This window comes from Bos taurus, chromosome 22 (assembly GCF_002263795.3).
Source record: "Bos taurus isolate L1 Dominette 01449 registration number 42190680 breed Hereford chromosome 22, ARS-UCD2.0, whole genome shotgun sequence".
Lineage (NCBI taxonomy): Eukaryota > Metazoa > Chordata > Mammalia > Artiodactyla > Bovidae > Bos > Bos taurus.
In genome coordinates, this window is record NC_037349.1 from 58,823,863 (window position 1) to 58,848,947 (window position 25,085).

A 25,085-nucleotide genomic window follows, 5' to 3' on the forward strand; every position below is an offset into this window, starting at 1 on the left:
TGTGTCCCCACCCATCTCCCCACCCCCAGCCAGGCTGCCGGAAGGTCTTCTTCCAGAGCCCTGGGTGGCGGGGCTCAGCCCTCCTAGTGGTGGTCGGCTGATTCGCCTCACTGCGGTTTTGATTCGCATTCCCCTAATGATCAGTGATGCTGAGCCTCTTTTCATGTGCTTATTTGCCGTTCATATATCTTCTCTGGAGAAAATCCTGCTTGGATCCTTTGCCCATTGCTAACAATTCTTATTTATTTATTTGGCTGCCCTGGGTCCTCACAGCTGATGTGTGGGCTTTCTCTAGCTGCGGCGCACGGGGGCTCCTCTCCGCTGTGGTGTGCACACTTCTCATGGAGGTGGCGTCTCCTGTTGCAGAGCACAGGCTCTCCACACACAGGCTCAGTGGCTGCAGCTTGCGGGCTTAGAGCACAGGCTCAGTAGCTGTGCTGCACGGGCTTGGTTGCCATGAGGCATGCGAAATCTTCCTGGACCAGGGATTGAACCTGTGTCTCCTGTCTTGGTAGGCGGATTCTTATCCACTGCACCACCAGGGAAATCCCCTTTGCCCATTTTTTTAATTGGGTTATTTGCCATTTTATTGTTGAGTTGTAACCATCCTTTATCTAACATGGATTGTTGTTGCTGTTGTTCAGTCGCTAAGTCATGTCCAGCTCTTTGTGACCCCGTGGACTGCAGCCCGCCAGGCTCCTCTGTCCTCCACTATCTCCCTGAGTTTGCTCAAATTTATTGAACAAATGAATTCATTGTTCATTGAGTTGGTGATGCTATCTAACCATCTCATCCTCTGCCGCCCTCTTTTCCTTCTGTCTTCAATCTTTCCCAGAATCAGGGTCTTTTCCAATGAGTCGGCTCTTCCCATTAGGTGGCCAAATTATTGAAGCTTCAGCTTCAGCATCAGTCCTTCCAATGAATATTCAGGGTTGATTTCCTTTAGGATTGACTGATCTGATCTCCTTACAGTCCAAGGGACTCTCAAGAGTCTTCTCCAGCACTATAGCTGGAAAGCATAATTCTTCAGCACTCAGCCTTCTTCATGGTCCAACTCTCACATCTATACATGACTACTGGAAAAACCATAGCTCTGACTGTATGGACCTTTGTCAGCAAAGTGATGTCTCTGCTTTGTAATATGCTCTCTAGGTTTGTCATAGCTTTTCTTCCAGGGAGCAAGCGTCTTTTAACTTCATGGCTGCAGTCACCGTCTGCAGTGATTTTGAAGCCCAAGAAAATAAAGTCTGCCACTGCTTCCACATTTCCCCTTTTTATATGCCATGAAGTGATAGGATTGGATGCCATGATGTTAGTTTTTTGAATGTTGAGTTTCAAGCCAGCTTTTTCACATACTAGACCTTATCAGATGCATAATTTGAAAACAGTTTCTCCCATTCTGTCTTCATTTATTTTTAATGTATCAAAGAAAACATCAGAAGTGAAGAGGAGGGCTGTGGAGATGGGCTGTGCATTGCTGCCCAGCCTCTTGCCCGGGAGCCCTGGGGCCTGCCCCTTGCCGAGCTGCAGGCTGAGCCAGCCCAGCCCTCCTCCTCCACTGTTCCTCACCCGCCCCAGGTCCCCATCTGGGAATAACGCTCCTCGTTGGCCCCCCTGCAAATGCAAGATTCAAAAGGGCACGTGAAGAAGCCCCTGCAAGCGTGGCTTCCCACGGCTTCCGCCCCTGCAGGCCTGCCAGCTGCCTGGCCCTCCAGGAGAGGCACCTGAGGATGGGGCGGCCCTGGGGAGGTGGGGCTCTGCTCCTGTCTGTCTGCTTGAGGAGTCTCCCAACCACATCTGAGCATTCCACAAGTGCCAGGGCCACGCACTGTGCCTGCCTTAAGGTGCCCAAGGACAGAGAACAGAGATGTGCCAACTGAGAACGACATGCCACACGGCTCATCGAAGAGAGCCATGAGGGGGAGGGAGAGCCTCTTCTTTAACCCAGTTAAACTGAGCCTCAGTTTCCCCTTTTGACAAGCGGGACCAGTAGTAACTGCATCACAGTGTTGTAACTGAGGACCAAATATCAGTAAAAACCTCTAAAATGCTAGTTAGGATCACTTGAAGTTTGCCTGGGGGTCTGGACGTTGTTCTGTGGGTGGGGGGAGGGCAGAGGGTCTGGAGGGCTTAGGGAGAAAGAAGCTGCTTCCATCAGATCCTCATCAGAAAGCCCCCCAAAGGGTGTCCTCAGACTGGGGGGGTGGGCACCCTCTCTCTTGTCTCTGGGGCAGGGGAGTTAGAGCCCAGAGCCACACCATCTGGGAAAGCGCGAGCCCCGTTTTATAAACCGAGGCCAGAGTCAGGATTGGCAGGGCTTGGCGCCGTTGGCAGAGTAGGCTACAGTTGGCTGGTTTGGGGATTTTGTATCTGTTGTGCTCACACGCTCGGAAGGGACATATGTCTGCTAGTGGGCCGCGTCTTGGAGCCAGTGAGTAGTCCTCCCAGGGGAGGGCCCATGGCTAGGGCGGGGAATGCTGCCGCGGGCGAATCCCGCCCCTGCTCAGGCCCCGCCCCCTGCTGCTTCGCCCCGCCCCCGGCGCGCCGCCTCGCCCCTCCCCCGCGGCCCCGCCCCTCCCCCCTCCCCCCTCCCCCACAGCCCCGCCCCCCGCGGCCCCTCCCGCGCCCCGGCCACATTCCTCCGGCCCGGCCTAGCGCTGCGCCTGGCGGGCGGCGGCGGGGCGGGCTCTGCCGGCCTGGGGCTCGGACCTGGGGCCGGGAGCGGCGGGGACCTGCGGGCGCTGGGCCGGGCGACCCAAGCTGGTCGCGTGGCGGGCAGGCCGGGCGCGGGCGGTCGGGTGTCGGCCCGGGTCCCGCGCGCCCGGCCCCGCCAGCTCCCGCCGCGGCAGCCATGTGGTGCCTGCACTGCAACTCGGAGCGGACGCAGTCCCTGCTGGAGCTGGAGCTTGACAGCGGGTGAGGACCGGGCCGGGAGGGTGCGAGCGGGCGTGCGGGGCCCGGGACCGCGGGGCAAGGTGAGCTCGCGCGCCCCCGTGACTGTCGGACGGGAGCCCGCGCGGGCGAGTGCCGTGAGGGACCGCTGGGAGTGGGTGTCCGGTGCTGCCTGGGGAAGTGCGGCCAGCGGGGGTCTGTGCCGCGCCTGGCTGCAGGCCTGTTGCTGCCGGACCGGGGCCTGTGTCGGGCGGACCCCGGGGGAGAGCCCGCGGGGCTGCGCAGGTGCGCTGGGGCGCTCTGGCCAGGCACCTGGGCGTGCGCCGGGGCGGCTGGAGCCCGGAGGTGGGGTTCTGCGTGGCCGTGACTGAGCCACGGGGTTGGGGGTTTCTGTCGACGTGTGTCTGGTGTGGTCAGCGATGGAGTCAGAGGGGATGAGTGTGTGTCCCGGAGACCATCCCTGATCTGCTCCGGGGGCCTGTGGGTGGGTGGCTGGCTGAGCATCTGCCGGCCTGTGTTTACGGAGAGAGGGGGAGAGTGTGTATGTGTGCTGGGAATATTGATTTCTTCGCTCTGCCCGCCAGCACAGCTGCCCCGGAGCTGTCTGCAGGCCCCTCGAGGAGCAGGGCTCGGGGCCGGAGGGTATTTGTTGACAAACGGTTCTGGCTTGTGTCAGGCGTCCTGGGAGGGGGGACCCACCTGCAGCCGTCTGATCTCTGAGTTCAGAAATTCTGCAGCTCGTGTCTGGCAGTTGCACTGAGAATGCACATGTGTCCCCCTCCGCCCCCCGCGCCCCCCCACCAGTCCCTGGGCTGGAGGCTCTACGTGGGGTTGTGGGGGTGCGGTTCCCAAGGACCCATCGCTCCTTGCGTCTGGGGCGGAGACCGGGCCGGCTGCAGCTGCAGGGCCAGCTGTCTGGAGTCGGTGGCAGCAGTCCGAGAAGCGGGGGAGGTCCATGATATTCACATCCTACACGTGCGGCTGCCACACACAGCTGTCCGCCCCGCACTCGTATGCATCGCTCTCCTTGCTGTCCCATGTCCCCGTATCGCCCGGCAGCACGCTGGGGGTGCGCCTCCTGTGGTCAGCATCACGGCTCCGCGGTTTGTTGAGTGCCAGCCGCGTACAGGCCCTGCTCTGGGTCATTGAGCACAGCCTGGAGCCACTGTCCTTGTGGGAGCACAGGCCAGGGGACACAACCATGAGCACAGCTCAGAATCGTTGTCCTGAGGGGTCTGCCTGTCTGCAAGGACTTGTCCAGCCTCGCCCTTCCTGCTGGGATGCAACACCACCTCTCCTGCATGTCTCCCGGTCCCTTCCCTTCTCACTGGCAGGCCCTCCGCACAGCCAGTCTGAATCTTCCAGCTGCAGGGAGGCCCGCTGGGGCCCATTTGCGGTCAGAGCTGGTGACAAGCAGCTGCTCCTAGGCCTCTGCTCAGGCCCAGAGCACAGCGCCTCCTTGGGCCTCTGAGCAGGTGGGGCCCATTTGCTGCTGAGTGCCCGGGGGGAGGGTGGGAGAGGGTCAGCTCTGCCCTGGCCTGGGGAGGCTTAGCCAGCTTGCCCCCGACCCAGAGTCCTTCCCGGTGGCCCAGAGGGGACCCAGCAGGCTCCAGAGGCCTCGGGACACCCCCAGTGTGTAACAGGTCCAAGACCACCCATCCTGGAATGGCCGTAACCACGGCCATGGGATGACCACCATCCCGGCCAGCAGCACGCCGGGAACCTGTCCTGGGCACTCTGTGCTCTAAGCTTCTCCTGCCCTCCCTTTCTACATGGACACAATGAGGCAGGGGGGCCAGGGTCCTGACCAGAGTCTTCCAGGGTGAGCCCAGAGTAAACCCACATGTTCTGATGGTGGCCTGCGCAGCATCCCTGCCCGCCCTGCCGCTGTTCTCGGGCCTTTACTCAGGGAAGTCGGACTCTGAGCTGGTTGTGCTAATATTTACACAGCTTTGGTTCAGAAACATGGACAGGCTGCCGGCTGCACAGTCAGACGGTGTGAGGCTGGACAAATAGGTCTTTCTCGAGGAGTTTGGACTGGGCCCCGAGAGCTCCGGGTGCATGTGTGTGCGGTGTTACCTGGCTGGGCTCTGTGGAACGTGGGATTGCGGTTTGCCGGGCGAATCCGTGAGTCCAGGGCAGCTCAGGGCATTAGGAAAGAGGGGCTCAGAGAGGCAGACAGACTTGATTGCAAACCCCAGCTCAGCTCTGTGAAGTCACGCAAGTTTCCATACCCCGTGAGCCTCAGTTTCCCCGGCCGTGACAGGAGATGGTGCCGCTGCTTCACGGAGGGGCCCGAGGCCCTCCCAGCGGGTCTGGGAGCCCTCGCCGGGCTGGCCGCCCTGGCCTCCGTCAGACGCACGGTCACCCGGGTCAGCGCCCGGATCTTCCAACCACCCGGGACCTGCGGGCTTTTCTTCCTTCCTCTTTTGTAAATTTCCTCTGCATTGTGATGACATGTGGAAAATCCACCTGGTAATAAGCCCAGAGGCAACACAGGGGTCATGGACTTGGAGGTGGCCTGGGTCCCCTGGACTGTGTGTGTGTGTCTGTCCAGAGGCTGTTGAGTGGGGTTGGTCACTGGTCCTCAAAAGCAAACGGTAACGAGTTTAAAGGTCGTTACGGCTCTTGAAGAATTAATTGGTCTGGCCTTAGAGTATCTGGCTGTTCCCACTGCGTGAGGGGAAGCTGGCGGTGATCGTGGAGGAGGATGTGGCCTGGTGCCTTCCGTCTGCCGTGGCTGCACCTGAGTTGAGCATGTGCCCCCCAAGCCTGGGGCCAAAGCTCTTGCAGGGCACCGACCATGTGCCGGTGGACACACACGCTCCCAGGCCCCGGGGGGCTTGTTCTCTGGAGAGACGTGTGCAGCCTTGGGACAGCCACGTCGCGCTTCCTGTGATCCTTTATTTACTCACCAAACCGTTACCGAGACCTGCCTCTGCCAGGCCCCGGGCTCAGCGTAGGGGAACTGATGACTGGCGTGAAGCCGTGCGGCCCAGCGCCCAGGCCTCCAGGTTTCACAGAACCTGACTCTTTCCAGCCGCGTGGCTTTCGGCGTGTCACCTCCCCTGTCTGAGCCTTGCCTTCTCACCCGTGACGTGGGCCCGGATGCCTCGTGGGGCTTGGGCGGCTCGGCCTGCTGGCAGCCTTCCGCCCCATCGCCACGTGCTCCCCTCTGCTCGTTCTCTTGCTGGTGTCTGGGCTGAAGGCTGGTTTCTGGAGTCTGCATGGGGGCTGAACCACCTAGTTGCTCTCTTTGCTGTTGCTCAGTCGCTCAGTGAGTCTGACTCCTTGCAACCCCACGGACTGCAGCACGCCAGGCTTCCCTGTTCTTCACTGCTTCCCAGAGTCTGCTCAGATTCACGTCCATTGAGTCCGTGATGCTGTCTAACTATCTCATCCCCTGTCGCCCGCTTCTCCTCCTGCTTTCCATCTTTCCTATCATCAGGGTCTTTTCCAGTGAGTCGGCTCTTCTCATCAGGTGGCTGAAGTATTGGAGCTTCAGCATCAGTCTTTCCAATGAATATTCAGGGTTGATTTCCTTTAGGATTGACTGGTTTGCTCTTGTTGCAATCCAAGGGACTCTGAGAGTCTTTTCCAGCACCACAGTTTGAAAGTGTCAATTCTTTGGTGCTCATCCTTTATGGTCCAGCTCTCACATCCGTACACGACGACTGGAGAAAACCACAGCTCTGACTAGATGGACCTTTGTGGGCAAAGTGATGTCTCTGCTTTTTAATACACTGTCTAGGTTGGTCATAGCTTTTCTCCCAAGGAGCAAGCGTCTTTTAATTTCATGGCTGCAGTCACCATCTGCAGTGATTTTGGAGCCCAAGGAAATAAAATCTGTCACTGCTTCCACTTCTCCCCCTTCTGTTTGCCATGAAGTGATGACTCTAATAGCTTTTAATGCCTTCTTCGTACTTGGCTGGAGCTTCTCTGCTCCTTGATGGAAAGAACTGTTCTTTCCATTTTATTTCCTTGGTTTGCAGCTTCCTGACATGGAGATAGTTCATTGTGAACTTCAGGCCCAGGTGTGGAGCCACAGCCAGGGTCCCCTCCCTCCATGCATAGATGGGGAAGCTATGACGGCCTTGTTTTTTCCTCTTTGTTCCAAGGTTGTTGTAATAATAAAAACAACAGCAACGGTTGCTGTTTGGTGAACTTAGAGAAGGACTTAGTTCTCAAAGCAGTTTTTGAGAAAGAGCATCTTCTGTGCCTCTTTTTCAGTTGGGGGAGGGTTACGTGACTTGCCCAGGTCACCAGCCAGTAAGTCCAGCAGCTGAGATGTGGTCTCTGCCTGCCTGACCCCAAGGTCTGCGCTCTTCACAGCCAGGCTGTGCTTCCTCTGGGACTCAGTAATCTTCAGCAAAACAAGTCACATCGCAAATGGAACCTTTCGTGTGTTCCCGACAGCACAGAACAGGAGTCTAGTAGCCCCTGCTATGGGGATTCCCAAGGCGTTCCCGAACGTGCCAGCTGGCTGGCAGGCAGATAACAAACTCTGTCTGTCCTCCTGGTGTCTTGCCGGACACCGCAGACCCCAGACACTCCAGCGGGATGCCAGCCAGACGAGGCCCTTGCTCCCTATGACTTGCCGCTCTCTGCGGGTAGCACACTTGCTCCAGGCCAGTCTCGGTGTGGCGTGGGGTCTCGGGGACAAAAGCTGACTGTCCCCCAACATGCCGAGGGATCAGTGTAAACACAGTCGGCCTCCACGTGGTGAGGAAGCCCAGGCCCACAGCCTTCGAGGTCACTGGGGGACACACGTGCGTGTGGGCTGCTGAGTTCCATCCCGTGGGAGGAGACAAGGGCCAGTAAGAAAACCGGAAACTTTGAAAAAAGCCTCAGCGGGGAGCCTCCTGGTTCGGGTTCCCCGGAACGGCCCGTGGTCTGGGCAGCGTGGGTGTCTGTCTGCATGCCAAAGTGAGCACTTCCTCCCTGTGCCTGACCCTGTCTCTGGCTGGGAGGCATGGTGGTGTGAGAACTGGACGCATTTCTCCGAGGGAAACCTTGAAAACGCTGCCTTATCATATCATAGTAAGAGCTCAGTACGTGTGAGCTACGGCCACGGTCAGGGCCGTTCTTGACCCTGACTATTTCAGAGAAGGGGGCCTCCCCGGGAGCTGGGTGTCGCGTCACATCCCCTTTCTGGGCCTGGGCATCCCCCTCTGTGGGTGAAGAGCCGCGGGACACAGGGTCATTTGTTGAGGGAGGGGGCTAGGGCCAGCAGCTAGGAGGCAGATGCTGTAGACTCTGTGATCGGGGGCACGTTCCTTAGCCTTGCTGTGCCTCGGTTCCCCCATTTGTAAAAGGTGCGTGCCGGGAGGCACTCCTTAGATGAGTTAGTCTGCACAGAGTGGTGGGCGGTCGCCTCTGAGTCTCTGCAGAGCCCGGGGCTCCAGGACGCTGTTCCCAGCCGGGAACGGGTGGCCCCTCGTTTTGGCCGCGGGCCGACCCGGGGCTGCTCGTGCTGCGCAGCGGCATTGACTGGGGGCCCCGAGGGCAGCCCGGGTGAGGAGGGCCCGGTCGTGGGCTGTGGCGTGTGTGCTCGCCCTCCCGCTCGCAGCTGAGGGCTGCACCTCCCACACAGGCTAGACCGTGTTGTGTCCAGGGCCTCAGCAGAGCTAGGTGACGTCGGCCATGGGACGGGGAAGCGGCCCCTCGAGGCTGGGCAAAGCCCCACCGGTGCCCAGGACTTGCAGTCAGGGAGGGCACCCTCACCTGGCTCTGGTGGGTCTGGAATTAACAGAGGTTTGAGCCACGCTTGAAACCAGCTACAGGATACAAAGGACAGTGTCTGACGTTCGGGTGGCCTTTGAACCTTGCACACCCCTGGCCTCTCTGACCGTCCAAGAGCCTTGTGAAGTGGCTGGTATTGGTTCCATTTCACAGACGAGGAGACTGAGGTGAGGAAAATGAAAATCACGTAGTCAGGCTTTGCACTGCATAGGTCTGGTCTTCTGGTTAGGGTGTATCTTCCTCCCTCTCTGACGTGGTTGGGGGAGACGGGGCTTGAGCTCTCTACAGTGGGGAGAGGGGAGACGCAGGAAGGGGGTGTGGGCGAGGAGCAGGACCCGCCACCTGGGGCTCGGACACCAGCCCAGCCGCCGCACGGGGACGCGCGGAGAGCCCGCTCTGTGGACATGGCACCCTCGAAGCTCTGGCCAGAGTGGCCTTGTGTCTCAAAAGCATGTTTGCCACGCCATGAGGTCACCTGGGGGTGAGACGTGTCCTCTGGATCCCCGGGGCCGTAGGAGTGGGGTTGCTGGGCTGGTAGCCTGCGATTAGGAAAGGCCACCCGCTTCCGGGTTCTTATTACCTGGTCTGACTTCCCCGTGTAGGCCCCGGTCAGGCCCAGGGGGAAATGCGTCCAGTTCTCACACCACCACGCCTCCCAGCCAGAGACAGGGCCAGGCACAGGGAGGAAGTGACCGGGAAGTGCTTTCCCCCTGTGCTGTGCGCCCGCCCGGGGCAGGCTCAGCCGTGCAGACCCAGGCTCTGTGTTCCCTCTGGCCCTCAACTTTCTCAGAGTCATAAATTAAACGTGCTGGGTTTGTTACTTTTTTTTCTTCCTCAGTAAAAACGGCCAAATGGCCCAGAAAGTTAGACAGGCCTCGATGTGGACAGCAGATTCCTAGCACTGTGTTAAAGTCTTCACCATGGAAACCCCCCAAGCGTATGCAAAGGGCGTCATGGCCCCCAGGGGCACTTTTGCTTCCTCGCCCCTGGATTAGGCAGATCCCAGACGCCGTGCGGATGTTAACTCGAGGGGCTGTTGTGTGTTCGGCCTCGTCTCTGGCGGCGGAGCTCTGTTCCCCGGGCGGGTCCCTCCAGTGGCCCAGCCTGGGGACCCAGAGCCTGGCTGGCATCCCTGCCTTGGGGCCCGAGTGACGCCCACCCCGCGGGGCAGAGCCAGCCCTCCGGTCAGGCCTCAGACAGGACCGGGGCTCTCTGTTCCCCGTCCCCGCGGGGCCCTGCCTGCTGCCCCGAGGCCCCCTGCGCCCCTGTCTCCCCCCAGACACATGGGCCCCTCCTCTCGCCCGGCCCCTGGGCGGCCTGACCCACGGCCTCCAAGCACCCTCTGTCTGGCGTGGGAGACCAGGCTCCCCTGGGTGCTGCCTGGGCGGCCTTTGTGCGTTCTGTCCATCTGTCCTGCAGCTCCTGCCCTGGCACCTGCATCCGTCCCCCTCCCCACCTGCCCACCCCAGAGGCGGGGGTCATCCCGGACCCCCCTACACACATATGCACGACCCCCTTCCTGAGTCCATCCCCCTCCCCACACTCCCACCCCAGAGGTGGCGGTCAGCCCGGACCCCACCACACACACGACCCAGCCAGAGAGCCGCGCGGTCAGCGCCCCCTTCCCTCCGCAGGTCGTGGGTCCCCTGCTCCGACGCCTGTCTCTGAGGCTTGCGAGGGCCTCTGGGTGTTGCCGTGTGGCCCTCAGGGCGGCCGTGTGGACTGCACGACACCCCGTCTCATGGCTGAGAAGCTGAGGCACAGAGGGGCCTACCCGCCTGCCTCAGGGCACGCAGCTCCTGCCTGCCAGGCGCCAGACGGGCGGGGCTCTGTGCTGCTGTGGGAGGTCGAGGGGCAGCATCCTGACCCCCCAGGCCCTCGCCGGGGGGCTACATATGGCGGGCCCGTCGGCACACCGCAGATTCAGGTCCTGGGAGGCAGGCGGGAGGGAGTCAGGGTCAGACAAGGCAGGCGGGCCCCTCCCCCACGACAGTGGAGGCGGGGGCATCAAGCGCTGTGACCGGGGGCATTCTCGGTCTGCTCCCCTCTCCCCCGCTAAGTTACATCCCCTCAGTGCCTCAGTTTCTCCATCAAGTAAACGGGCAGGCAAGAGGGCCCCTGCCTCGGGCGGGTGTCACCTCCAGCTCTGAGCATGAGCTCTTGCTGACCGCTGGCCCCTGGGGTATGATGACAGGGTGTCTGCGCAGTCCTGCCCCAGGGAGTGTCAGAGGGGACGCAGGTGTACAGGAGCCCTGAGCGTCGTGCTCACCTGTGCCGAGTTTCCAAGCCGCCCTCCAGGGTGACAGACGTGCGCCTCCCGGGGTCAGTGGGGTCCTGAGGCCTCTTGCTGGCAATGCCCCCTCCACTGTGGGCACCCAGCCTCCCAGGAGGGCCGTGGACACCTCCAGAGGCCACAACACATGGGGGACAGGGCCCTGTTGGGGCGGGTGTGGGCGCCGGCCCCCAGGAGTCGCGACCATGACAAAGATTTTAAGTTGGCAAGGACCTGGAGGATTTGCGGGTTGACAGGGCTTTGTGGTGGTGGGGGGCTGGTAAGGCAGCTCGGGGGCCCCGTCTGGCTGGGCCGACAGTGTCCCGGGCCCTGAGCGGGCCCCACGCCGGGTCCCGGCCGACAGGGTGGGCCGCCTGCGTGACGGGGCTGCTCTCCGCCCGCCCGCTCTCCCGAAGCCCGTCTTCCCAGCCGGTGCCTCCTCCCTGCCCTGTCGGGCGTCCCTGGGGCCCGGCCCGGCCCTGTCTGCCGGAGCCTGCCACAGAGAGCTGCTTTCTTTAAGTCCCTTCTGCGTGTATGGAAATAACTAGAGGCCTCTGTATTTAATTTGGCTCAGCCGGGAGGATTTTTGGCCGTGCGTGTATGTGTGTGTGTGTTTGGAAAACTCTTTCCAAGTGTGCCCTGGCGTCGGAAGCTCGAGTCCTCCTGATGCAGAGAGTCAGAATCAACAAGGGCCGCCCTGGCTTCGCCGGGGGCCGAGGGTCTTGGCAGAGAGCGGGCGGGAAGCAGTGGCTGGTGAGACACACGGACAGGGAGGGGTGATGCCATCTGCACTTGAGACGCGGCGAGGGGAGCAGAGGTCCCAGCGCTCAGGCGAGCCGAGGGCAGGCTGAGAGGACAGGGCTCTGTGCATGACACCGGGGTCCTGGCTCCCCGCACGTGCCGAGGCTGGGCCTGGCCTGGAATCACGTGTCCCACGTCTCTTTCTGGCCTCGACAGACCCTCACAGGCTGTCCGCCGAGCCCTCGTCTCCCATGTGCAGAGCCGAAACAGCGCCGCGCTCACCTGGGCGCTAGCAGTTGGCACAGTGGATCCTCATGCGGTCCCCATGTGCCTGCTGAGTGGTTGGTGGCAGGACTGATGTCCATTGCTTCAAGGAGGCCGTGGAGGCCCAGAGCAGGGAGGCCACCTTCCCGGGGTCGCTCAGCCCAGCAGTGGGGCGGCTGGAGCTTGACCCCATCCGGCCTACCCCCGAGCCCGGGCCCCACGCTCCATGCGGCACTTCCTGAGCTTCAGAGCAGCATTCCCCACACGAAGGGGTGCAGGGGGCTGTCCTGGGTGGGCACACCCCAGGGTGTCCTGGGCGTCTGGGGTCAGATGGATGCTTTTTAGGACTTCCCTCATAGCTCAGTCAGTAAAGAATCTGCCTGCAAGGCAAGAGACCCGGGTTCGATTCCTGGATCTGGAAGATCCCCTGGAGAAGGGAATGGCAACCCACTCAGTATCCTTGCCTGGAGAATCCCACAGACAGAGGAGCCTGGCGGGCTACAGTCCATGGGGTCGCAAGAGTCGGACACGAGTGAGTGACGAAACCACCACTCTCCCTGTGAAACGGAGGAGGGAGCGTGTCTGGTGAGTCGACGCTCGGTGGCCACGACGACCACGGCGTTGTGGTCATATCCGTGTGATGGCGCCACGTCGGGGACCCTCAAATTCTAGCTGTTGGAGGGCGCGGCAGGGCGGAAGGCAGGGCCACACGGAGCTGTGGGAATTCCGGGTCCCTGCCCCGGGGACTTGGTGTCCTAAGTCGGGCTCCCTGAGGACGGCCGGCCCCTGGCTGCAGACCTGACTTCTGCTCTGAGTCGGTCGCGGGTGCTGGTCCTCGGCAAGCCCGTGAAACGGACGCGACCGGCAGGAGGGTGGCGTAAGGCCCGGAGCCCGTGGGTGTGGTCGGGCCGCAGGGAGCGGTGGGACTGTGACCAGCGGAGAGGGAGCCCCTATGGGCGTGGCCATCCCCACGCGGGAATGTGCGCCCACAGGGCCTGATCCTCGGGGGCCCATCTGGAGCTCTGTGCTGAGACCCTGTGAGCCCCCTCATGGGGAGCCCCGTCCCCCCGAGAGCTCTGCCTTCTCATCGGCCCATGAGGAGACGCCAAGTGGGCGCCAGGCCTCCGGGGCTGACGCCAGGGTCCCAGCTGGCTGGGCCCCACCCTTGCTTCGGTCCCGGCCCAGATGGCACTGGGGAGGATAAAGGGCTTTCTCACAGCCTGTCTCCACGCTTGGCCGCAGGGCTGGCGTCAGAAGGCCGGTTCTCCCGGGATGCAGGCCTGGCCCCTGGCCTGCTGCTCGGCCCCCCGGTGTGTGGGGTGGGAGCCCCAGGCTGATCGGGGCCCCCGGGACTGATGGTGATGCTGTGTGCGCAGCACCGCGCCAGCGGAGGCCCTGGCCAGGCTTGACGGCAGGCTGTGTGCGCCAGCTCCCACCCAGAGCCCCGGGGCTCCCCCGCCAGCTGGCATCTGGCCCGCCTGAACACACACAGGTTTGCCGCCTTGGAGGGAGTCGGCTCCCACCTCCTGGCGGGGCCCCAGTTGGTGCCCGCCCGCGGGCCTCCCAGGGCTGGGCGGGGGCCCCCAGGGAGCCGTGCCAGGGTGTCCCCGCAGAGGCTTTGTGACTCGAGGCCTGGAGAGCAGTGTTCTGGGTGCAGAACATGTGTCTGTCCCTCCGAGACCCGCAGCCGTTTGGGGTGGCGAGCGCAGACACGGGCCAGAGCAGTAGACCATAGAGGCCCTACCTGCCGGCTGGGACCCAGAGAGCCTGTCTGCCCACAGGGCCCTGTGCCCCTGCTTGCTGTAAACAGGCAAGGAGGGAGCCTGGCTGTGGGCAAGAGCAGCGAGGTGACCTGGGTGCCGTGCCAGGGATGGGGTTGCCGCCCAAAGATCCTAGAGGTCGGGTGTTCGGGGTCCCAGGCCCTGCCCTGGGAGGGAGGGTGGGAGTGTCCCGGGCCAGCTCCGGACCCCACTCGCCTGTGGACCTCATCCTTAGCATTTCGGCATGCGCTGAGTGGACAGACGGGTCCATCGAGCCCCTGGTCACGGGCAGCATCGCTCGCGTAGCATCGCCGTTCACTCGTGCAGCGAGGGCTCTCTGAGTTCGCTGAGCCCTGTCCCCAGCCCCGGGGGCCTGAGCAGGGTGTGTGCACCCTTCCCCCTGCTACTGGAGCCGGCTTTCCGAGGTGGAGATGCAGCAGAGCAGGCCTTCAGGCTCCCAGCCCACAGTGCAGAGCGGGGGGCGGGCGGCGGTGGAGGCGTGGGGAGACGGCGCAGTAGCTGCAGGACCCCCTTCCCCACCCCTCCTGCCAGGGTGACCCTCACGCCCCATGCTGGCCACGCTCCGGGCCCCGGGCCCCGCCATGCGTGTCCTGGCTGTGGCCTCTCGGGGCTGACCTCTGACCCTCCGGCTGTCAGGGCTATTTTGATGGGAGTGACTCAACGCGAGCCGCAGGAAGGTCCGGCCTGGCTCTAGCAGGCGGACAGACAGACCTTCTTTATGTTCTGAGCAAGGCCTGTGCCAGAGACGCTGGAGCCGCCCCCTCCCGGGGGCCGGAAGGGTGACTTGGAAGCAGGCTGGCAGGCCGGGGCAAGGGCCTGGAGGCCCAGCGGACGCGTGTTCCTCCCCTCTGGCCGTGCACTGGAGAGAACAGGCCTGTCTGAGGAAGGGCGCGGCCCCAGCCCCCTGGAAGGGTTCCCGGCCGTCTGCAGGACTCCTCGCCCTGGCGCCCTGTCCCCTGATCCATGCCCCGCGGTGGCAAAGCTGAGGCTCAGGCAGGGGGCCAGACCCCCCATGCAGTCTCTCACCGGCTCACGTTGGGACTCTGTGGGGTGGTGACTGCCCTACGGGCCCCTGGGACCCGGGGCGGCGCCCCACGCCACACGGCGCGGGCATCCCAACATTGTACTTCTCACGGTAGGCTTGCGGCCCATCTCGCCAGCAGCAGCTGACAAACGGGGAATTGCTGGATGCTAGTGCAGGGAGCGGGGCTCTAAAAATAGTCTCTCACTCAGAAGAGTCCATTGTTCTAAGTCCTGTATTTTTATACGTGTACAAAAGCCGCTCCTGGAGGCCTCTGTGCCCGTAATTAGCGCTGGTGCCGAAGCCCAGGAGGCGGAGCGGGGCTGGGCCTCGTCCCCAGCAGGACAGACCTCGGGGCAGCGGCCGCAGTCCTCGCCCCAGAGCAGATGGGGCAGTCAGGCCAGCGAGCTGTGCCTGCGTGGCATGGAGGGCAGTGGCTGGACGGCTGCGGGGGGGCCCTTCCGCTTCCCGCTGCCCCGCCCTCCTCCCCCGACCCCACCAGCCAGCGTTCCCCTCCCACCAGCACCCCCATTCTTGGCCTTCCCAGCTACTCAGTGGCCTCTGCCCCTCCCAGCCCCCCAGGGTGTCTTCCAGGACCCATGGACAGGCATCGGCATCTCCCTACTCCGGCCTGTCACTGGCCCACGGTCCAGCCGCTCTCCCCTTCCCCCGTCACAGCCAGCACAGGCCTCTTGTCACCGAAGGTTGCTGAGGGTCGCTGCAAGGAAGGATGGAAGTGCCTTTCCAGAACACCACTGCTGTCCCCCCCGACCACCGCCCCGGGACCCTTCCCTGGCCTTGCCCCAGTGCTGGGGTCCAGCACCCCCTCCTCATCGAGCCTTTTGGGGTCCCAAACCCTTGGGTTCCTGCAGCCCCAGGCATGGCCCACCGGCCTTGTGCCACGGTGGACCCCACCTCCTCTGCTCAGCCTCAAGAAACGGGGGTCCTGAGCAGAGAAGAGCCCTCCATCACTGCCCAGGGTCCCTCCCGGGGCCCAGACAGTGCTTCCCGCCTCAGGCGCTGGGGCCTGGGCTCTGCACGCCAGCCTGCGGTGCCTGGCGCATCTCCATTTCTGTTGCTGATGCCAGCCATCGATGTAGCGTCCCCTGCATCTCTGTTACTGTTCCTGATACCAGCCGTCGACATAGTGTCCCCCGCGTCTCTGGCCCTGACCTGGCTGTGCCACAGAGCTGGCTTCAGTGAACATTCACGGACCGGAGTGGCCAGCCTGGGGGAGAGGGGTTGTCAGGGGGCTCCTGGGGAGGTCAGATCTCCCAGTGGGCTCCCCGGGTTTCGTGTCTCCACGGTGGTCCCTGTGCAGCCCGCCGCCCGCAACTGTGGTTTGGTGAATGAGACTGTGCAGGTCCTGAGAAAACCTCGAGCGACGATAAAACTGGCGGGCCTCTTCAGTCACTCCCCTCTTTAAACGCTTTGTTTGTTACTTGCGGCCGTCCCAGTCTCGGCTGTGGAGCCTGGCTTCCATAGAGGTGGTGTTTCTTGCGAATCGCGGGCCGTTGCGGCAGGACCCTGGCCGGGCCTGGGTTTGCAGGCCGAGCACTTGCTGTGCGCACAGCCCTGGGGCGGTGAGGACCATTCGCTGGTGTGAAACCAGGCTCAGCCCGGGGGGCGGCACCCCTGGGGACTTGGACTGTGGCTGAGGCTCTGCACCCTTGGCATCGGTGAAGCAGGCCCGGCCCCGGTGCCCACGGGACTGGCGTGGGCAGGGCTGGCGACCACCACTCAGCTCAGCAATGGATGCCGCCCGGAAGTATGTTCTCTACTCATTTTATCAAAGAGAAGCCAGAATCGGGATGAACGAGCATTCCTGGCACCTAGTTCTAATGTAAGGAATGAGAGGAAGACAGTGACCACTGCTCTATGTAGACCCAACGGAGCCACGTGGGCAGGACTCAGGGGGGTGGGCGTCCAGAGGCGGGACTTGGGGGCGGCGGGCGGGGAGGGGGCTGGCTGGCCTCTCCTCCCGGGCCTCAGTTTCCTCTGCATCCAACGGGAGGTGCCTGGCCAGGTCATTGGGATTCCAGACGGCCCACAGGTCACGACTGGCCAGGACTCTTTTAGAAGTCCAGTTTCTGGGGCCATAGTGCTGGCTGACCCTTTGAATTCCGGGGAGCTCCTGAGTCAGGCAGGAATTGGCTGCCGAATCTCCCTGAAGAGTCTGGGGAACAGCCCGGGTTGGGGGCCACTCTCCAGGTACCTTGATTCTGCCCGCTGGGCACCCTGAGGGAGGGGTGGCAGTGCCCGGCCAGAGGGTCCTTGTCCTCCTAGACCCTGAAGGTTATGCTGGGGAGGTAGAAAAGCTTCCGGTTACCTTTAGAAACCCTGTTTCTAGACAATTCTGAGTCATGTTTGTGTGGGTTTTCTGCATAGAGGTGTAAGTTCGGGTGGGTTTCAGTCTCTGTGGCTCCGAAACCCCACCATCCCCTGGCCCAGGGCCGAGACCATCTCCCATAAGTCCATGCCCGCCCGGCCCGGGTCCCGCTGCACAGACCTGGGGTCCGTGTGGCAGACAGCACAGTCCCTGGGAGTCTGGGCCCTTCTAACACGGTTCGCAGCGGCTGGGAGTGTGCGTGCCTCCGGGTGCCAGACCAGACAGCGGCTGGCACTGCAGAGGTGCAGCCGGGAGGGAGGCGGGGCTGGGGCTCCCTGACACTCGGGTGGCCTTTGAGCAGAGAGCGGGAGGAGGCGAGGGGCGAGCCGGGCAGCCGTCTGGGAAGAGCCCAGCAGAGCGGAAGCATGTGCAAAGGCCTTGTGGTGGGAGCGCGTCAGGGCGTGGGGGCCATCCCGCAGAGCTTCCGGCTCACGGGAGGACTTGGTGGGAGCACGTCAGGGCGTGGGGACCGTCCTGCAGAGCCTTCCGGCTCACGGGAGGACTTGGCCCTGAGCCCCGGGAGGGCAGCAAGCGGGCGAGGGACCCGGTCCAAGTTGTGTCTCGACAGGTCCCAGCTGCTGAATGGGGGAGGCGGGGGTGTGGTGGGCGGGGCCGGAACCCAGCAATGAAGCAGGGGCCGCACGGGCCAAGCTGGCCCCAACATGGTGAGGGGGTCACCGAGTGGTCCGATGCTGGCTCTCTCGAGGGTGGCAGAGCCTGCTTTGCTGACGGATGATATGCAGAGTGTGAGCAAGACAGTTGCCAAGAGCGGCCCGAGAGGAACTGGAGCGGCTGGAAGGATGGAGTCACTGTCGGCCAAGAGGGGGTGGCGGGCAGGGGTGGGGGCTCGCATTCCAGGGGCCCACCAGGCAGCAGAGACAGCGTGCCCAGGCTGGACATGGGTTCTTTCGGCTCCTGTCTGATCGCTGTGTATCCCCATTAAAGCCATCTGGGGACCTGGGTGAAAGCCAGACCCTCCCGACCCCCACCAAGCCCTTAGGGCGGCCTCAACTGTCCAGAAGTCTCGTCCGCTCCCTCAGCTTTGAGACAGTGCTCCTCGCTGGCTGAGCAGAAATCACGCTGGTGTTCAGGTGGCTGTTTGGACGGCTGCGGCTCCAGCCTACCCCAGTCCCTCAGCAGGGCCTGGAGGCCCTGAGCCCTCACCAGAGGCCCTTGTTGCCTCTGCATCCACCCATCCTGAGGTCCTTCTACCGGACCTGCCCACCAGCGAAGGTGCCCAGCATCTCCCTGAGGACATGAGGTCCGCAGTTCCTCCCCCCCACGATGGCCAGGGTTCAGTGTCCCCTGGGGCCCATCAGTCCCTTCGGTAGCCAGCCAGGCGTCCATCCTGAGGACCGCTTACCAGCTACAGTCCCGGCTGTGATGTCTTAGGCCTCCCTGGAGGCGGGTGTGGGTGACTGATGCAGGAGCAGCCTCCGGGGTCCCCGGGGAAGCCCGCTCCGCCCCCTCCTTGCTGGCACACCAGCTCTGTGTCCCTTTACACACTCACCTCTCCCTTCAGATCAGCCCTCTGTGTCCTTGTCCACTGGTTCTCGGGGCCAGGCCAGCCCTCGGGGAGGGGGCTGCCTCCAGGCCCAGGCACGTCTCACAGAGTCGAAAGCCTGGGAGGGTGACCTGCCCTTGAAACCTGGCTGTGGTCTGAGCTGTGCGACCTTGGGCACACCCCGAACCCAAGTCTCCGTTCTCCCATCAGCAGAGGGCGGGGGAGCCAGGTCTTCTCAATGGGGTCACGTCAGGGATTATAAATGTGAACTTAGCTTGCGTTGTGGCACGCCGGCTGACTGTACGTGGGGCGTGACCCACCACAAGCCAGCTCGGTCCCTGAGGACTGGTTTTCCAGACCCTGCGGGAATGCCCGCACTCCCTGAGGCAGCCCCCCACCACCGCCAGGCGCTGAGCGGCTGACGCTCTGCCTCCTGAAGCCACGCTACCTTCACCACATCTCTGCTCCTGTGGCCCCTCGATGGGGGACACGGCCACCAGTCCCTTCCCACCCTCCCTCCCCTTTAGACCCTGCCCTGGTCTGTCTGCATCTGTCACCCAGAACCTAGTGCAGAGCAGGACCCGTCCCCTCCCCATCCTGGGTGATAGACCTCTGCTAATGTGACCACAGAGCCGCAGGAGCCCCAGCAGGGGGTTGGGAGGGAAGGCTTGTGAAGTCTCCTGTTGACTCTGGCTTGAACCTCCCTTTCTGGGAATCAGAAACCCTGAACAGAGTGTGGCGGAGGTGTGAGGGAGCGCCTGTGTCTGGGAGGCTGTGTTGCTCGGGCCTGGGCACTCTGCTGGGAGTGTGGAGGCGGCTCTGGTGTGGACATCTGACCACAGACAGGCCTGCAGATGGCTCTCCCTCCGAGTGGGGCTGGCCCACTCAGAAGACAGTGGCTTTTCCAGACGATGTGACCACCGCTGGCGCCACGTACCCCAGGCTGGTTTATGTCATGACCACACACGACCCCAGGATCCCAGGCCCTGGACCCCAGCCCTGCCCCCAGGGGCACACGCTTCCTCTCTGCTGCCAGGTGGCAGGTGCGTCCGATGGGGATCCAGTCCCCTGCACCCGTGACCCAGCAGCTCAGCTTCACACCCCACGCTCCTCGTCTGTGGAAGGGACAGTGGCCCAGCGCGCCCTGGTCCCGGGGTGGCGGTTGGGTCACAGGCCATGTAGGTTAATCGCCCAATACAGCACCCGCACACCCCGAGGCTTTACAGGGAGCGTTGCTGTGCATGTGTGTGTGTGTGTGTGAGAGAGAGAGAGAGAGAGAGCGAGCTATTCAGGCACAGCGGGTGTGAGTGTGGGCTCTGACCTCACTTGTGAGCTGCGTGTCTCGGGGCAGGCTAGCCTCTCTGTGCCTGGGAGGTGTGTCAGCGGTCGCGGGGAGTAAGCAGCCCTGACTCTGTAAACATTATTTCTGTTATCGGCATCGTCAGTGCTGGGGGTGAGCAGCGGGTCTCTGCTTCTGCCCACAGCTGCCTCAGACTAGCGTTTTTCTTAAGAAAAGTCATTCATGACCTCACAGGCCATAATTAGAGACGTCCGTGTGGCCGAGGGCCCCCTGCCTGACTCACCCACCAGCTGGAGTGGGGATGTGGCATCTCAGCCTTGGAGCCGGGCCCCTTCCCCCGGGCCAAGAAGCCCCTTCAGGAGCGTTTACAGCTCGGCCATGGGTGGTGTCCGCAGGGGGCCCCTCCAGCAGGCAGGGCGGGTGACCCTGACCCCCCTGCCCCTCCCACCTCTCACTGCCGGGACCTGCAGGCGGGGCCCTCTCGGTCAGAGAACTGGAGACCGCGCTTAGAAAGCGCTTTTCACGAGCTGATGGCGTTTTGAAGGCCGTCTCCGTGTACCGACTGTGCAGACGGCACCCGTCAGTGGCAGGGGTCCTTCTGCCCCGCCTCCAGCAGGTGTCTGCCCTGCTGCGGCTTGTACACCTCCAGGGACGGGCAGTTTGGCCACGCGAGAGCATCCTTTCTTGAGCTGGGCGACGCGGGCTGTGAGCCTGACAGAGGCTTGGCCGCCGGCCTCAGATCGTCCCTGGCCGTGTGCTCCAGCCCTCGGTGGGAGGCGGCCCCGTGCCGTCGTGGGTGTTGGCACGCGCCCCCAGCCGCATGGTCCTGTGGGAGGGTGCTCGCGGGCCTGCAGGAGCGAGTCAGGGACGGGTGGGTGCTGTCTGCCCAGGCTCTTGGGAGAAGGTGGGGGCGAGCGCCCCAGCCTTCGGAATCCACCTGGAGCTCCGGACAGTCTTCCCCTGTGAGCTGATACCTGCGGTGGACGGCAGGGCCTGCGGTGGATGGCAGGGCTGGTGCTGTTCCGGCTTCTCACTCCGCGTCACTGACTGGCTTCGCAGACTGTATTAAACTCCCGTCAGCCGGAAAGGTCCTCCCACTGTTTATCACAAGAACTTCCCTCGGGCCAGACCTTCCCCCCACTTAACGTTGTTTCCATTAGTTTCCATTATATTGATGTGTGATTTATGTAAATCAGTCCCTTGCTGACAGGCATTTAGATTATTTCCAAGTTTCTACAATCAGATACAACACAGCCGTGGAATTCCTTGCACGCACCTCTGCGTATTGGCCTTGCTTCCTTCGTGAGAATCTCTGGGAGAGGGAGGCCGGATCAGGAGCGTCTGCCCAGAGCACTGGCCGCACTCCTGATTCTTACGGAACGTCCCGGGAACTCTGAACGGTCGGGGAGCAGCAGTGGTGTGCATGGGGCCCGCCCGACCCTCGATCTGCACGTGGCCCAGGGTCTGCGCGTGCTCTCGAATCCCCGTGTGCAGCTGAGGGCTGACTCTGGAGTGTCCGATCCTGGCTGATGGACAGAAGCTTCCCCGAGAGAGGGGGTTCCTGGGTGGTGGGACTCGGAGCTCCCACTGGGTGAGCACTGTGGTGAGGAAGAGGTGTTCGGGGCTGCTGAGGGTGGGCCAGTGCCCTGTGTCCCTGGGGCAGGCCGCCCTGGGCATCCAGAGCTGAGGGCTGGCCAGGACAGAGCTCTAGCATCTGCAGGGTTGCACTTCGATGACCAGGTCTAGCTGGTGCCCTGAAAACCTGAGGCCAGCGTGCCTGTCAGCGCCCGGGGTTCCCCCGTAAACGTGCCTTTGGCTCACCAGGGCTCTGGCTCGGATGAGGAAGACCCCCTTGGGGTCTGGCATGTGTCACTTCTCTTCAGGACCAGGAAGGAGTGATGTTCTCTGGCTCAGGACGGTGCATGCTCTGCTTGCTTCTGTCCAGTCGTTCACTGGAGGACGGTGTATCGTGCTGGTCGCAATGGTTTGGTCTGGCCACTTCTTATCAGGACGCTTTGAGGGTTTGATTTTTGGGGTATGCAGAGGCTGCCACGTCACACAACTCAAGTGGATACCATTCACGTGGAGTCGGCAGGACTTGGGGACAAATAGAGGGCATGGGTGCCACAGAGCGGACTAGGGGAGGGACTGGCCGGTGACTCAGCTCAGGACTCTGGCTCGGCCTCCGCGAAGGGACGGGGGCCATCGCGGGTTAGGTGTGGGGCAGGCAGGGTGTTCATTGGGGGTGGCGCACGTCAGAAGCCCCACTCCAGGGCCGGCGGGCCTCACCGACCCTGTTGGTCTGGTGCACGTGTCGGCACTCGGGGAGCATAGCCAGCAAAGCAGCCAAGTACCCTGTGCGCTCACAGAGCCTGGGCACCGACGTGGGAGGAAGGCAGCACAGGGAAAGCCGCGGCAGGTTGGCGCTGCGAAAGCGCTGAGTAAGGGGTTAGGAATGCTGTGCGGAGTGGGGCGTGGTTTTAATTCGGTGGAGCGGTGGGGGCCTCCTTGGAAGGTGGCATTGAGCAAAGACCCTGGAGTGGTGAAGGCATGGAGCGGGCTGAGATGTAAGACGGGAACAGCGGTCCAGGCAGGGGAACAGCCAGTGCAAAGGCCCCGAGGCAGGGAGTGCCTGATGCCTTTGAGAAGAGCGGAATGTCCCTGCGGGCCAGACCCCAGTGAGGCTGGAACAGCGTGAGCGAGGGGAGGGGGCATGGCGAGGTCAGGCCTTGAGGGCTGTGTCTCCACACTCGGTGTGACGGGCAGGGGGCCCTTGGTGTGCCCCCTTCTTTGTTGGGATTGGTCTGGCTGCTGTGGGAGGAGAGGCGGGGTGCTGGGTGAGAGTCCAGGGACCTGCCCTGGCGGCCTGGATGTGCTGAGAGGCAGGCAGGTGGGTGTGTCTCGGAGGTCGGGCTCACAGGTGCCTGCCACGCATCCGTTTGGCCGTGACAGAGGCCTGGCCCTCTCCCCAGAGCACCTTCTGGAACCTGCTGGCCTGAGACGGTCAGGAGCTGACTTAGGGACCGAGCGGGAACCCTGGGCTGGCCCAGCCCCGCAAAGGCCCCCTGCATCTGTGGCAGATCAGAGTGCCCCTCCCACGGGGGCTCCAGCCTCATCCAGCCAGGGCGCCACGGGCATGCATGTTGCGCCCGTGAGCCCAGCCGGATAGGAGGCCCGTGCCCTGCACAGGGTCCAGGGGCAGCCGCCTGCCCCTCCCTCCTCAGCACCCTCTGCCTCAAACAGGCAGGAGGAACGCCCTTCCACCCATGCAGATCGCTCGAGACCAAGTGAGTGCAGGCTGGGGAAGGGGCTGAGTCCCTTGCCCCGTGAGGGTGGACACCCTTCTTTGCCTGGGGGGTGTCAGTGCTGGGGGCGGGTCCCAGCCCCCGCCTGGCCCTGTGCAGCACCTGCCCGTCACCGCCGTGACTTCTGCAGCCTCGGGGCTCAGGGACTATTTAAAATCCTGGTGAGCTGAGCCCTGGCTGCTTCGCTGCGAGGACACGATTGCATTTGCTGTCTCCCTCTTCTCTGGAGACAGAGCGGCCCTGATGGAAGGCTGTCCAGTGGGGGCACACGTGGAGCGGGTCCTGGGGTCTCGGGGAGGAGGGCAGACAGAGTCTCCCTTCAGCCACGTGCACTCAGGGGGGCCCGTTGCCTGAGGCCCCCCGACCTTCTGCCCCCACCCCTCCCGCTGTCCGTCCAGGGCTGTCTCGGGGCGCACCCGGCCTCGCCCCACACGGGCCCACGAGGCCCCGAGGAAGCTTTTGCCAGTGACTGCCGGACAGCAGGGGTGCTGGGCCTGGGGCCAGGCCTTGGGCGGGCGGGAGCCCCTGACTCACAGCCACATCAGGGGCTGGCACCCGGGGCTCTTCCCCAGGAGAGGACCCTCATCACCCTCCACTGCTGGGCTGCAGGCTCTGCCGTAGGAGACCCACCGAGCGTCCCCGCGGGCCAGAGTGGAAGGCTGGCACTATTCTTAGACGGCTGGCCTGACAGCACGTGCCGGCTTGGCAGCGGGCAGAAGAGGCGCCCCGGGCATGGGTGCCTGTGGCTGGGCCCTGCCGGCCCCTCCCCCGGGAGGCAGCCGATGGCCTCACGTTCCGTGGTGGGCAGAGCTGGGCGGGTGGGCCGGGCACAAGCTGCTGTGCATTGCTGTGAAGATGGGACCCTAGAGAAAGGAGCACTTGCAGCCGTGGGGCTCTGCGCCCTTCCCTCCCCCGGGCCACTTTCGGAGGGACCGCCACGCCGGCCCCAGGGATGCTAGGATGCCCTGAGGGGCGGGAGTGGCCGGCACTGCTGGAGAGGCTGCCCGAAGGTCCCAGAACCTTGGCTGCACGTTCGTCGCCGCCTCTGGGCTCACATCTTCTGGGGCCGCGAGTGTGGGGTGAGTAACCATCCCACCCCACGCCCTCCCGGACACTTGGAAGGTTGAGGGGTGCGCACAGGCCCGGGGACCAGGGCTGTGGGGTGGCAGGAGCCCCCATCCTGGGCTCTAATCCCGACGCACCCATGCTCAACCTGCGTGACCTCGGGCAGAGCCGGCGCCACGCGGGTGTCAGTCTGCTCTCCCAGAGATGGAGTGAGCAATCGGCCCTCGTAGACTGGCTTTAAGAGTTCGAGAAGACGCTCTGTGTCCGCCTCCAGGCCGGTGGTCACCAGCAGCACGGACGGGGTGGGCGGCTTCAGCACTTTCTTGCCTGTGGCTCACGAGCGCGATGCTGAGAGCTGGGTGCAGGGTGGCCGTGTGTGTGTCCTGACCTTGGATCAGGCCCCGTGACCTCGTTTTACCTCCATCGCGTCCTGAAAGCCTGTCTCTAGATACACGCTGAGCGGTTAGGGCTTGCAGCTTGCGGGTGTTGGTGGGGAGGGACAAGCTCAGCCCAAAACAGATGCCCGCACGCCTGACCCTGCGGGCATGCGGCAAGGAGTCACTCTGTTCATTGTTGATCAAAAAGGAAAAAAAGGACTTAATCCTGGCAGTGGGAGTACAGGAGCGAGGGGGTGGGACCCGCAGGCTGTCAGTGGGCGTCCCGGGCACAGCCTGCTCCATGGGGGCCCGTCATGGGGGTCAGTGGAAGGGGAGCAGGTCCATCAGGGCGGGGTGTCGGTTGTAGGGGGTGCGGGGCATGTTGTACAGCCAAAGCAGGGCCTCCGTGAGAGGAGGGGAGCCTTAGGGAGG

At 63.2% G+C, this 25,085-nt stretch overlaps 1 protein-coding gene across 10 annotated transcripts in view; it reads left to right on the forward strand.

Annotated features, from left to right (window-relative positions):
• The window catches only part of IQSEC1 (IQ motif and Sec7 domain ArfGEF 1), a 211,252-nt gene that overhangs the window by 156,345 nt on the left and 29,822 nt on the right, over positions 1 to 25,085 (forward strand). The window contains exon 1 of one of the 10 annotated variants that reach the window (XM_024982736.2): positions 2,644 to 2,916. The exons of 8 other annotated variants lie outside the window; for them this stretch is intronic. In XM_024982736.2, coding sequence (XP_024838504.1) covers positions 2,852 to 2,916 — 65 coding nt within the window. In that variant the 5' untranslated portion in view covers positions 2,644 to 2,851. Of the gene's footprint in view, positions 1 to 2,643; positions 2,917 to 25,085 lie in introns of those variants that run through there. One more of the 10 variants, NM_001206814.3, reaches the window with a different exon arrangement.